Source organism: Thrips palmi, unplaced genomic scaffold, assembly GCF_012932325.1.
Source record: "Thrips palmi isolate BJ-2018 unplaced genomic scaffold, TpBJ-2018v1 HiC_scaffold_18, whole genome shotgun sequence".
NCBI lineage: Eukaryota > Metazoa > Arthropoda > Insecta > Thysanoptera > Thripidae > Thrips > Thrips palmi.
The window spans coordinates 7,535,676-7,547,995 of record NW_023144627.1 but is presented as its reverse complement, the minus strand read 5'-3'; the positions used below and the strand labels follow the sequence as shown (position 1 = coordinate 7,547,995).

The window sequence follows — 12,320 nt, the reverse complement described above, 5'->3', positions numbered from 1 at the left end:
CACTCATTCACACTTCCAATCTGGTTGCACACGTGTTCACAGGTTCCCATTTCGCAACGATTTTCGAAGTGCGTCTCCAACGACGGCGGGTTAGCGACTGCGGCTGTATCATGTCCACTGCCCAGTTGGCTCCAGCCACAGTCGTCCGCTCTAGGCTCGCGACACTGATCGCGCTGATCTTGCACGTCGAGTCGCGGCTCGCGCCAGTCGCGGCCCCTCCGCGCCTGGCCTGGCCAGCCTGGCATGCCTGGCCTGCCTGGCCTGCCGTCGGGCGTAGTCGGGGGGCTCGCGGCTCGAAGGGAAGTCCCTAAGCCGAAGTGCGCTTGGAGGGTAAAGGGGATGCGAAACGAACGTGTGACCCCACCAATGGATTGCTCTCCGAACGAGGAATCCATTGGTGGGGTCACACGCTCGGTTCCAGTCCTGTTCAGCGACTCTGGAGCTCAAAACGCGTCTGGAGTTCCGGCCGGCGCCGGCGCCGGTCATCTGGCCCACTGTGTGTTCATGACGCTGAGCACCTTGCGGGCCGGAGCCGTGCTGACGGTGCTGACGTCGCGGACCTCACCCCGGGGTGGCGGACGCTGCAGGGCACCTCAGGGCCTCGACGGCCACGACACGGCGCGCGCGGCGAGGGGTCGCAGCCAGTCGCTGCGTCTGGCGAGCGCGGTGGAGGAGCCCCCGGACCCCCTCCCCGCGGCGAGCAGCTGCAGGGCTGTGCTGCTGCAGCAGAGGGCCTCGTTGGGCTCGCCGGGGAGGGTGGCAGTGCCGTGGCACCCGGGACCCCCCAAGACGGGCCGCGCGGGGGGTGGGGCCCGGCGGGGCCCAGCGGGGAGACGGCTGTATTTAGACTGCTGGGGTGTGTGCCACACTGTGTGGTGTCTGGCAGTGTCTGGGCGCGTCCGCAAGAAGGGGGCCCAAGGGAAAGGGGAGGGGTAGATGGGACAGATAGCAAGCGGCCCGGCGAGCGGACAGAAAGACAGACAGACGGGCCGGGGTGACAGACGGAATTAAATGATTGGGGGAGACATGCGGGGACTGGGATGAAGGAGAAAAGCAGCGAGGATGGAGGATAGCGAGGGAGGCGAGCGAAGCGAGGGGCTTGCAGTCAGTAACATCACGGAGAGTAATGTGGTGTCAGTGCCCCGCGCCGGCGTGGCGTGGCGTGGCGTGGCGTGGCACACCGGCTCCACCATCCACAGCGCAGCGGTGGCAGCGGGGCGGGGCCGCGCGGGGCAGTGCGGCCGGCGTGCACGGCGTGCACCCAGAGGCAGTGGTGCAGTGACAGCTGAGCCAAGCCCATGGGGTGCCCGCAGTTCCCGCAGTTCCCGCAGGGCCCGGGCGCACGCACACGGAGCACACGGTGGTGACGGTAGACGGCGGTGCCCTCCAGCCTCCTCCTCTCCTCAGCCTCCTCAGTGAAGCAGCAGGCGAGGTCGAGGCAGGCCGCGCCAGCCGGCAGCGCAGCGGGGCGCAGTGCAGTGCGAGTGTGTGTCTGCGAAGCGAGTTCTGCGACGCAGCAGTGCGGTGCGGTGTCAAGTGCAGTGCGGTCCTGGAAGAAGGCGTAGTCGCCATGGTCTTCGGCGGCGAGCGCGGCGTGCTTGGCGTCGCCGGCCGGCACGGCTCCGCGGCCTGACGTCGGCCTGCCTGCAGTGCCCCGCCAAGCCTCGCGGACTGCGAAGTCGCCAAGTGTGAGACAGTGTCGGTGCAGTGCGAGACGGTGGCGTGACGCCGCGGCCGCCATGTGGTGGCACGTCTGGGCGTGGGCGTGGGCGCTCCTCGCTCTCCCGTTGTCCGAGTCGGGGGCGGCGGGGGCGGCGGGGGCGGCAGGCACACTGCCCATCCCCCTGCAGACCCGCACCCTGTTCACGGACTGGGGGCTGGGCGGACTGGGCGGGCTGGGGTCCGGGGGCGGCCAGGGGCGCACGCCGCAGCCCGTGTGCCTGGACATCCCCGCCAACCTCAGCCTGTGCTACGGCGTGGGCTACAAGCAGATGCGGCTGCCCAACCTGCTGGACCACGACACCATGACGGAGGTGGGGCAGCAGGCGTCGTCCTGGGTGCCGCTCGTCAACGTGCGGTGCCACGCGGACGCGCAGCTGTTCCTCTGCTCGCTGTTCAGCCCCGTGTGCCTGGAGAGGTCCATGAGCGCCATCTACCCGTGCCGCTCGCTGTGCGAGGCGGTGCGGCGCGGCTGCGAGGGCCGCATGCGCGCCTACGGCTACCCCTGGCCGGACATGTTCCGCTGCGACAAGTTCCCCGCCGACAACGACATGTGCATCGCGGCGCAGTCCGAGCAGCCCGCGCCGCAGCAGCCCGCGGCCCCCGTGCAGCCGCAGCAGCGGCAGCTGGAGCACGCCAACGAGCCCGTCGTCGTGGTGGAGGACGGTGAGTAGCGCCCACAGTGGATTTGCCAGAAGACCGGTGGAGGCGGCCAAAACTCTAGACGCGTTTTGAGCTCCAGAGTCGCTAAACATGCCTCGAACCGAACGTGTGACCCCACCAATGGATTGCTCTCCGAACGAGGAATCCATTGGTGGGGTCACACGTTCGGTTCGAGTCCCATTAAGCGACTCTGGAGCTCAAAACGCGTCTAGAGTTTTGGCCGCCTCCACCGGTCTCTAGTCAATGGGATGCGCCGCTTCAATGGCTGGGTTCGAACACCGGGCTGCCCTGAGCGGGCGTGTGCGTGGGGGATGGTGGGAGGGCGGCAGACAGCTTTATGTGAGTGTAGACTGGACTTCAATTGGAGCTCGCGGCTCAGCTCGCGCCTGCCAGTAATGGCCCCCTGATAGGGAAATGTCACTCAACGCATGCCCCCTCCCCCTCCCCGGGACGACATCGCGCTGTGCCTTATGCGGCCGGCCTCACGGCCACGGTCTCAAAAAGCAACAACAACAACAACAGAAAATGAAATGTTTCTGCACGTCACAGAGTCTCACGGTCCGGAGCAGCGTGTGTCTTATCGGAAAGCCTGGCCAGCCTCTGCCACGTTTTCATTTTATTTTTGGCAGCCGCCATTCTTCCGGGTTCGAATCCCGGCGGCGGCTTCCAGGAACCGAACGTGTGACCCCACCAATGGACTGCTCTCCGAACGAGGAATCCATTGGTGGGGTCACACGTTCGGTTCAAGGCCTGTTCAGCGACTCTGGAGCTGAAAACGCGTCTGGAATTTGGACCACCTCCTTGAACCTCAACGAGGGAAGAGAGGCGGCCGTCTGAAGAGCGAGAGGAGGCGTAGTCAAGTCCGCCAAGTCCGCGGTGCAGAGGGCAGTGGCCAGGCACTGGCCAGCCAGCCGGCCATCCCGGTTGCCTCTGCCAGGAACCAGAAAGCGGATTACCGCTCTTGCATAAGTGGCGCAGTGACGTGTCCAACGTGTGGCGGACGCGCATTCTCACCAACAAGGCCATGATCCTGAAGTCTCTCTCTCTCTCTCTCTCTCTCTCTCTCTCTCTCTCTCTCTCTCTCTCTCTCTCTCTCTCTCTCTCTCTCTCTCTCTCTCTCTCTCTCTCTCTCTCTCTCTCTCTCTCGCACTCGCAGGCCGTCTCGTGTGGGTGCGAGAGAGACGGACCGGCGGGACGACCCTCTCGGAACCGCCAGCAGCAGCGCACAGTGGGCCAGAAGACCGGTGGAGGCGGCCAAAAGTCAAGACGCGTTTTGAGCTCCAGAGTCGCTAAATGGGACTCGAACCGAACGTGTGACCCCACCAATGGATTTCTCGTTCGGAGAGCAGTCCATTGGTGGGGTCACACGAGCTCAAAACGCGTCGAGAGATTTTGGCCACCCCCACCGGTCTTCTGGCCCACTGTGCGGTGTTGATGCTGCGACACCCATGGACGGCCACGCCTGAGGCGGATGGGGCCGAAAAGTCCACCCGGGAAGGCCAGGCTCGCGAGCGTTCGCTTTCGTCGCTCTATCTCTCTCGCACTCGCGGAGAGACAGAGCGCCGAGACGCTGCTGTGCGGAATCAGTCTGCAGCTGTGAGCGCCATTTCGTACGCCTCCGCGCGCCCGGCAGTCTCTCGCCAGCCAATCATTGTAAATGGGGATTACGCCTGCTTTGTCCCTAAACCACTCAATTGGGCGGGGCGTGGCGGGGCAGGGCGGGGCGGGGCGTCGGGGGCGTGACAGCGTGACATGACGAGTGACACCCAGACAGGAGCTGCTACAAAGGGTGCTGCAAGGCCCGCTCCACCAACGCGTCTGTTGTGTCACGAAAATAAGAACAGAAAACGAACCATTCTCTCGCTTTGTCAAATTTGTTGATTTATTTCTTAAGCGGCCATTTTCTGGTGGTTGCGTTCTTGACTCGTTGACTCGTGTTGCAGCCAACGACGCCTGCCGGCCCTGCAACCAGGCGGAGACCTACGAGAACGTCCTGGATCACCTGTGCCGTTCTGACTTCGGTGAGTTTTCCGGAGGCCACACTGTGAAAATAGATCCTCACTGTAAAAACCGAAACTTATGTTGTGGGTAACGCATAGTGCGTCAGAAGACCGGTGGAGGCGGCCAAAACTCTAGACGCGTTTTGAGCTACAGGGTCGCTAAATGTGACTGGAACCGAACGCGTGACCCCCGCCAATGGATTCCTCGTTCGTAGAGCAATCCATTGGTGGGGTCACACGTTCGGTTCGAGTCCCATTTAGTGACTCTGGAGCTCAAAGCGCGTCTAGAGTTCTGGCCGCCTCCACCGGTCTTCTGGCCCACTGTGTAACGCCCCTCGTTGTCGCAGCCGTGCGCGCTCGCGTGCGCCGCGCCCGCCAGGCCGCCGCCGGCCCCTCAAGGCCCGCAGCGAGGCGGACCAGCGCCAGGACCAGCGCCGGGACCTCGCCGGCGACGCCCCCCTCCGGACGACGAGGGTGCTGAAGGCCGCCAACCCCGCCGTCAAGAAGCTGGCGCGCGCCTCGCTGCCGTCCCTGCCGACGGGCTGCCCCGCCTGCGACAAGGCCGAGTCCTTCCTCGTCATGGGCAGCGTGGGCCCCGCCAACGCCCTCGAGATCAGCTTCGTCCTCCCCTGGACCACCAAGTCCAAGGTGGGTCTCATTGCATAGCAATTTTGGCTGACTTTACTTGAAACATTCAAGTCACTTGATGGAAGTTCAAGAAACGGCTTTTGGACTCGGCTTTACCTTGCACAGTGGGCCAGAAGACCGGTGGAGGCGGCCAAATCTCCAGACGCGTTTTGAGCTCCAGAGTCGTCAGACAGGACTCGAACCGCACGTGTGACCCCACCAATGGATTCCTCGTTTTAAGAGCAATCCATGGATGGGGTCACACGTTCAGTTCGAGTCCTATTCAGTGACTCTGGAGCTCAAAACGCGTCCGCGATTTTGACCGCCTCCGCCGGTCTTCTGGCCCACTGTGCACGTGCCTTACGAAGCGCCACTCTCCTCCTTGCAGTCTATCAAGAAGGCGGTGCGCACCTTCACCAACACCAACTGCACTAACCCCAACCTGGTGTCGCGCACCGTGATCGTCGACTCCTTCACGCCGGTGGACGGCTCGCCCGTGGAGGCCATGGAGCCGCACCCCGTCGTGCCCGTCGCCGTGCCCAGGACCACGACGACGACCACCACGACAACGCCGAGGCCAGCGACAACCACTACTACTACGCCGAGGCCAACGACAACCACCACCACTACAACTACGCCCAGGCCAACGACAACCACCACCACTACAACCACGCCCAGGCCAACGACAACTACCACCACCACGACAACGCCGAGGCCGACGACAACCACCACAACGACGACTACGCCCCAGCCGACCACCACCACAACGGCGGCCACGACGACCAGGGCGTCGAGGAGGCACGGCTCCAGGCAGCGCAGCCGGCAGCCCTACTCGCCGTACTTCTCCGCCACGACGACGAGTACGTTCCCGCCGCTGACGAGGATGTTCCCGCCGTGGACGAGGACGCCGCCGACGCGCAGCTCTGGCCCGCCATCAACGACTACGGTCGTGCCTTCGACGGGCAGCCTTCCACCCACCACTAGAAACACATTCCCGCCCTGGGCCAGAACTCCGCCAACAACTTCGAGTACGTTCTCGCCCTGGACCACTACACCCTCTACAACTACAACCTCACCATGGACCACTACACCCTCTACAACAACAACTATAACCTCACCCTGGACCACTACACCATCTACAACAACAACTACATCACCCTGGACCACTATACCATCTACAACTACAACCTCACCCTGGACCACTACACCATCTACAACAACAACTACAACCTCACCCTGGACCACTACACCATCCACAACAACAACTACAACCTCACCCTGGACCACTACACCATCCACAACAACAACAACTACAACCACACCCTGGACCACTACACCATCTACAACTACAACTACATTCTCACCCAGGACCACTACACCCTCTACAACTACAACCTCACCCTGGACTACTATACCATCTACAACAACTACAACCTCACCCTGGACCACTACACCATCTACAACTACAACTACATTCTCACCCTGGACCACTACACCCTCTAAAACTACAACCTCACCCTGGACCACTACACCATCTACAACAACTACAACCTCACCCTGGACCACTACACCATCCACAACTACAACTACATTCTCACCCTGGACCAGCACACCCTCTACTACCACCTTCCGGCCGACGACCAGCACAACGACCCCCACGCCGAGCACCACGACGACCACCTCGCCGAGCACCACGACGACCTTCCGCTCGTGGGTGTGGACGAACCCTCCGGTGCGGTGGCCGACCACCGCCCGGACGACGACGGGGCCGCCGACGCCGCGGTTCGGCTGGGGCACGCGCACCAGCACGCCGTCGTGGCGGTTCCGGACGTCGCGGCCGCCGCCCGCGCCCGTCGGCGCCTGGGACTCGGAGGAGGACGACGACGACGCCGGCTTCGGCGCGCCCCGCCGGGGGTCGGCGGAGGGCTCGCGGCGGGGCTCCGCGGAGGGCGGCCGCAAGGGCTTCGGCGAGGGTCCGCGCCGCGGAGGGTCGCGGCCGCCCTTCGGCGAGCCCCAGGAAGGCCCGGGCAGGGGCTTCGGCGCGTCCGGCCACGCGTCCGGCGAGGGCGCGCGCTTCGGAGGGCCTGCGCGGCGTCCCGGCGGTCCTGGAGGCGCGCAGGGCCGTCCCCGGCACAAGGGCAGGCGCCCGGCCAAGCCCCGCCGCAGGAAAACCCAGCGAGAGAGAGAGCGAGAGCGCGAGCGGGAGAGGGAGAGAGAGCGCGAGCGAGAGAGAGAGGACGACGCGGCGGAGGAGGGAGAGATACCTCTGCCGAGGAGCATGGTCAACTTCTAGAGGGCGGGCCCACACTGTAACTAACTACCCAGTGTCTGCACCCGATGTGGGATTCATGCCGAGAAAGTGGGTGATGAAAGAAAATTGATTCATTTGTTGTTGTTTGTTGTTGTTGTTTTGCAGCAGAGATTCTGTTCTCTCATTTGTTTTCCCCTCTTTCTCTCCTATGTGTGTCTTAGATAAGTAAGATTGTCCCCCCTGCCGATCTGCGCACGATGCCCCAAACGTTTAAGTTTAAGCTATGCATAATCCAGTGATTAATTTAGTCGACTTAATTGTATAAGTTAGAGAAGTGTCAAATGCCCCCTCTAGTTGGCAACGTTCATTCAAGAGTGGTACTTACCTTGGCGGTGCCAGTTTCCATAATCACGTACCCCGTACTCATAATGCCTCTACTCTGAGCTTTATTTTTACTATTGTTGTATTATTACTATTATATAGCCCTTTTCATACTTCATTTTGTGGACATTGACAAAAATGACAAGACAATCGTGATACTATATTCCCAGAGATTTGCGAGATGAGTGAAAAATCGCCTATTCGTTCTTAATGTGATTTTATTCGTATGTACAGTCGTTTTAAAGCAATGCGTATTTTATACTTCGTGCGTGCGTGTTGTTGTAATATCCTTTATGATGTGATAGTTAAGTTACGTTTGTATCTATTTTTTAATTAAAAAAATACGATTTATTAACGAAAGTTTCTCTTTTGAAGAGTACGGACCTTAACATTAATACTACAGTCAATCAAAACCAACAGTTTCCTGATAATGTGTCCAATGCACTCATCGGCCGACAGGACAAGAATTCGCAGCCGCCGGCGTGCCTCGCGCCTGGCAGAGCCAAATGCCATCCTGTTGCAACTCGAAAACGGCACGTCTCAGGGTCACCACTCGTTGGCTGCAGCGGAGAAAACCAGAATTAGTCCAAAACGACAAAGCAAGGCCCACTCCCATCTCGCTCAACGTACCTTTGTAGAAGGCGACCTTCCTCATCGATACGCACTGCTTCCCGGTCTCCTAAAACACAAAAGCATTTTTAAAAAATCTAACTAAATTAAATCCAAATGCATCCGGGGACGGTGCCGCCACAAACAATGTTATTCAACGAATGTGACGTCACATTCAGACAAACGTGACAAAATTCACATTCGTCGAATAACAGTTAATTTTTCGTCCACTAAGGTGGCAACAGACTCGGGCAGCACTCACGGCGTCTTTCCGGAAGTCGATGTTGGTCCGGAGGGGCCGGTTGTGCAGCGACTGCGGCGCCCGGAAGTTGTTCCCCAGCGGGGCCTTGGGCGTCTTGTAGGTGCCCTGCATGAGGCGGCGCAGCGACAGCAGCTGTCGAATCGTAAACAAACAAGCAGATCAGGGAAGGAAGCAATCGAAAAAAGTTGTTGTTGTTTTTTCCCCCCACCCAGCATTGTAAAAAAAAAACCTAAAGGATGGGAATTTTCGGCAACACGTGGATGCTTTTTGTTCCTCATACTGAACCTTGGCACTTTTAATTAGAAATATTCCTTCTTTAAGAGTGAAAAATTAACTGTACAGTTTGCGCTTGGTTCCTGGGCTCGAGCGACCTGACACCGTAAAAAACTTCTCTATTGTTTGGCTGCTTAAATTTTAAAGGTATTTGCCAAAAACGTGCACTTTATTCGAAAACACTCTAATAATTTTGCGTGCTCGGTTCTCTCTGAGGGCAGTCCGCTACCTGCTGCTTGGTGATGTAGATGGGCTTGTTGAACACGATCCACGTGACGGTCTCGTGGCAGCCGGGCATGGTGGCCGAGCCGTCGTAGGTCATGTAGGAGGACGTGTTGGGCAGCAGCCCGTGGATAGAGATGCGCGTCACCGGCACCGAGTCTCCTGTCGAGAGTCGAGAGGGTTCGCACAGTGGGCCGGAAGACCGGTGGACGCGGCCGAAACTCTCGACGCGTTTTGAGCTCCAGAGTCGCTGAATAGGAATCGAACCGAACGTGTGACCCCACCAATGGATTGCTCTCCGAACGAGGAGTCCATTGGTGGGGTCACACGTTCGGTTCGAGTCCCATTTAGCGACTCTGGAGCTCAAAACGCGTCCATCGGCAGCAGAGTGCTCACCTCGAAATTGCACGCGGTCCAGCTGGTCCGTCAGTATCCGCAGCTCGGGGTTAGACAAGTCGCCAACCTGGAAAATGCCACTCGTTTCCAACATGCCGTAACTCACAGTAGAAACGAGAACAAACAAAAAGTGTCATCGCTAAAGCGGCCCACCTGAAGGAGTACGGATAGGGCGACCAGTCCCTGGGCTTTGTGGGTCGCATCCGAGAAGTTGACGTACAGGTCCGAGTTGAAGCCGAAGATCTGGATCTACGGGGCGACAGTGAGCGAGTGAAAGAGAGAGCGAGAGAGACGCAGCCTGAGCGGCGAGTGCGGCGGGGGTGCGCGCCTGCTGGGCAGGCAACCCAACTGGCAGCTGTGTTCCACGGGCACGTCCGCGCGCGCGGCGCTTGCGGCTGCACAGTGGGCCAGACGACCGGTGGAGGCGGACAAAACTCTAGACGCGTTTTGAGCTCCAGAGTCGCTGAATGGGACTCGAACCGAACGTGTGACCCCACCAATGGATTGCTCTCCGAAAGAGGAATCCATTGGTGGGGTCACACGTTCGGTTCGAGTCCTGTCTAGTGACTCTGGAGCTGAAAACGCGTCTAGAGTTTTGGCCGCCTCCGCCGGTCTTCTGGCCCACTGTGCGTCGGGGCGGGCGGCTCGACCTGGCCGAAGCTAGCCGTCGTACCTCGGCGGGGAAGGCCCTGCCGTCGACGAGGTGCTCGGAGCCGACGGCGTCCACGAGGCCGTAGCGGACGTGCACCTCGTGCAGCTGGTACTTGTAGGCCAAGGGGCCGCCGGTCACGTTGAGCGCGCGCCGCGTCGAGTTGTCCAGGGCCAGCACGGCGCCGTGGCCGGTGTTGGTCAGCAGGCCGTTCACCTGCAGGGACCAAAGCGAAACGTGAGGCGAACCAAAACTCTAGACGCGTTTTGAGCTCCAGAGTCGCTAAGTGGGACTAGAACTGAACGTGTGACCCCACCAATGGATTCCTCGTTCGGGGAGCAATCCATTGGTGGGGTCACACGTTCGGTTCGAGTCCCATTTAGCGACTCTGGAGCTCAAAACGCGTCCGAGATTTTGGCCGACGCCTCCGGTCTTCTGGCGCACTGTGCGACGGCGGAGGCGGACTCACCCGGTGCGCGTTGACGCGCACGTTGCGCAGGCTGGGGTCGAACAGCAGCTTGTCCGGCTCCAGGTCCACCGGCGACTGGCGATGCCCCTTGTTGCAGAGACTCCACTCCGGGTTGATGAGTCCCCAGAACGCCGGGCCTGATTTAGTTTGTAAGATTCGTGAAGCGGAACTGATAACGGAAAAGTGCGGAAAGCTCGCGTTAAAATCTCCACTTACCCGATATCCCGTCGTAGGTCCACCACTCCTCCCAAATGACACCGGTCAAGGCTGTGGGTCAAGAAGGGAGAGTTCACTTAAAGTTTAACTGTCGCACCGGCTTCAAAGAACAAAGAAATTCTTTTTGGCGACGAAGTGAGAACTTTCCAGAAAATCAGAAAAGTGAAACCAGGGACCTTTTCTTCGGAGACTCGCGGAATATCCGGATTCGAACCCGAGACCAATCAGGTGACGGGGAAGAACGGCGTCCCATTAACGCTTTACGGCGATTTCATTTTACGGTGAAACTTTAGCAGTGTCGCTGCGTCTCACTCTAACGCAGAGCCACGCATTGGCGGCTGTAATTCAACCGAGTCACTGTAAGGGAAGGCGATCGAGGCGCGGGGCCGGCCGAGCGGCGAAAGGTGCTACTAATTGTGGCAAATGAAAGACCGCCCCTGCGTCTGTCTCTGCCGCACTCCAGCGCATCGGGACGCGAACCGAACCAATGGATTGCTCTCCGAACGAGGAATCCATTGGTGGGGCCTCACGTTCGGTTCGAGTCCTGTTCAGCGACTCTGGAGCTCAAAACGCGTCTCGAGTTTTGTCCGCCTCCACCGGTCTTCTGGCCCACTGTCCGCCTGGTGGCAGCGCTTACCTCCGGCCTGCAGCAGGACGAGCAGGACGAGAAGGGCGCGCGCGGCGAGCCTGGGGGTCTGCACGGCCTGCATGGCCTGCATGGCCTCGGCATGGCCAGCGCCGCCGGCGTGGTCCTTCGTGCGCCTTCGGCCGGCACCGCTGGAATCACCGTCCGGGCTGCATCGTGCTCCAGGACGACGTCGAGGGGATGACGCCGAGGCCACGACGCCGAGGGTCAGACGGCGGCCGGAAGAGGGTGCTGGCTGGACCGCTGGACCCGCGGCCGGCGCGTGGAGCAACGGACTGACTTAGAGCCGCGCGCCGCTACGCTGCAAGCCGCGGCGAGCACGCCGGGGACCACCTCGGAGGGGCGGCGGGGGCGGACCGCGGGGGCGGGGAGTGGATCGCGGGGCGCCACCACCGCCCTGCCCGGCCCGCCTGCCGCCGCCAAAGCCTCTGTCCAGCAGACTCCGGTCGAGGGGAAAGGGGGGGGGGGAGGGGGTTCACGTGTGGAGGGGAAGGGGAGGGGCGCCAGTCGCTGCCAAGACGCGGAGCATGCAGAGCGAGCGAGGGAGAGAGAGAGAGGGAGAGAGAGAGAGAGAGAGAGAGAGAGAGAGAGAGAGAGAGAGGGGGATGGGAGAGGGAAAAGGTAAACGTAGAGTCTTAAGAAAGTATAGCAGCTGTGGCCCCGCGGTCATCTCCGCCACGTGGTTGACTCCAGCCCCACTTGAACTGCAAACGCGACCAGGTACCAGGTGACTCTCGAAACATAATCGCGGATGACCTTTCTTCCGCCCGGGACAGGAAAGGGAAGGGACTAGGGACAGTGGCCCAAGAATGCCGCGCCCTCCTCACCAGCGACGCGCCAGCGCCGCGGCACCTTCACTGTAATTCCTGGGAGGTGAATTCCTCACTGGGAATGACACAATATAAAAGTGCCGCGGACAGGCTGGCTGCTGCACGGT

The 12,320-nt window shown here is 60.5% G+C and overlaps 2 protein-coding genes across 2 annotated transcripts; one reads left to right on the top strand and one right to left on the bottom strand.

Moving 5' to 3' along the window:
- Positions 1-1,739: 1,739 nt before the first annotated feature.
- Positions 1,740-7,830, top strand: LOC117644665 (mucin-2-like). The gene is made up of 5 exons (XM_034384276.1): positions 1,740-2,385; positions 4,326-4,407; positions 4,730-5,030; positions 5,398-6,791; positions 7,812-7,830. Exons 1-5 carry the CDS (start codon positions 1,740-1,742, stop codon positions 7,828-7,830), a joined length of 2,442 nt encoding a protein of 813 aa, XP_034240167.1.
- A 90-nt stretch (positions 7,831-7,920) lies between these two features.
- Positions 7,921-11,399, bottom strand: LOC117644664 (carbonic anhydrase-related protein 10-like; the record flags this gene model as incomplete). The annotated part of the gene is made up of 10 exons (XM_034384275.1): positions 7,921-8,201; positions 8,272-8,320; positions 8,513-8,644; positions 9,015-9,169; positions 9,404-9,470; positions 9,557-9,652; positions 10,077-10,268; positions 10,522-10,658; positions 10,738-10,788; positions 11,375-11,399. Coding segments are annotated over 10 exons (918 nt in total), but the record flags the coding sequence as incomplete, so codon positions are not given.
- Positions 11,400-12,320: the final 921 nt, after the last annotated feature.

Excerpts from the sequence above, each read along its gene's own strand:
- LOC117644665 (XM_034384276.1), top strand. The coding sequence starts at position 1,740 with ATGTGGTGGCACGTCTGGGCGTGGGCGTGGGCGCTCCTCGCTCTCCCG. Across the intron at positions 2,386-4,325 it reads CGTCGTCGTGGTGGAGGACG|CCAACGACGCCTGCCGGCCC; the intron begins GTGAGTAGCGCC and ends CTCGTGTTGCAG. Across the intron at positions 5,031-5,397 it reads CCTGGACCACCAAGTCCAAG|TCTATCAAGAAGGCGGTGCG; the intron begins GTGGGTCTCATT and ends TCCTCCTTGCAG.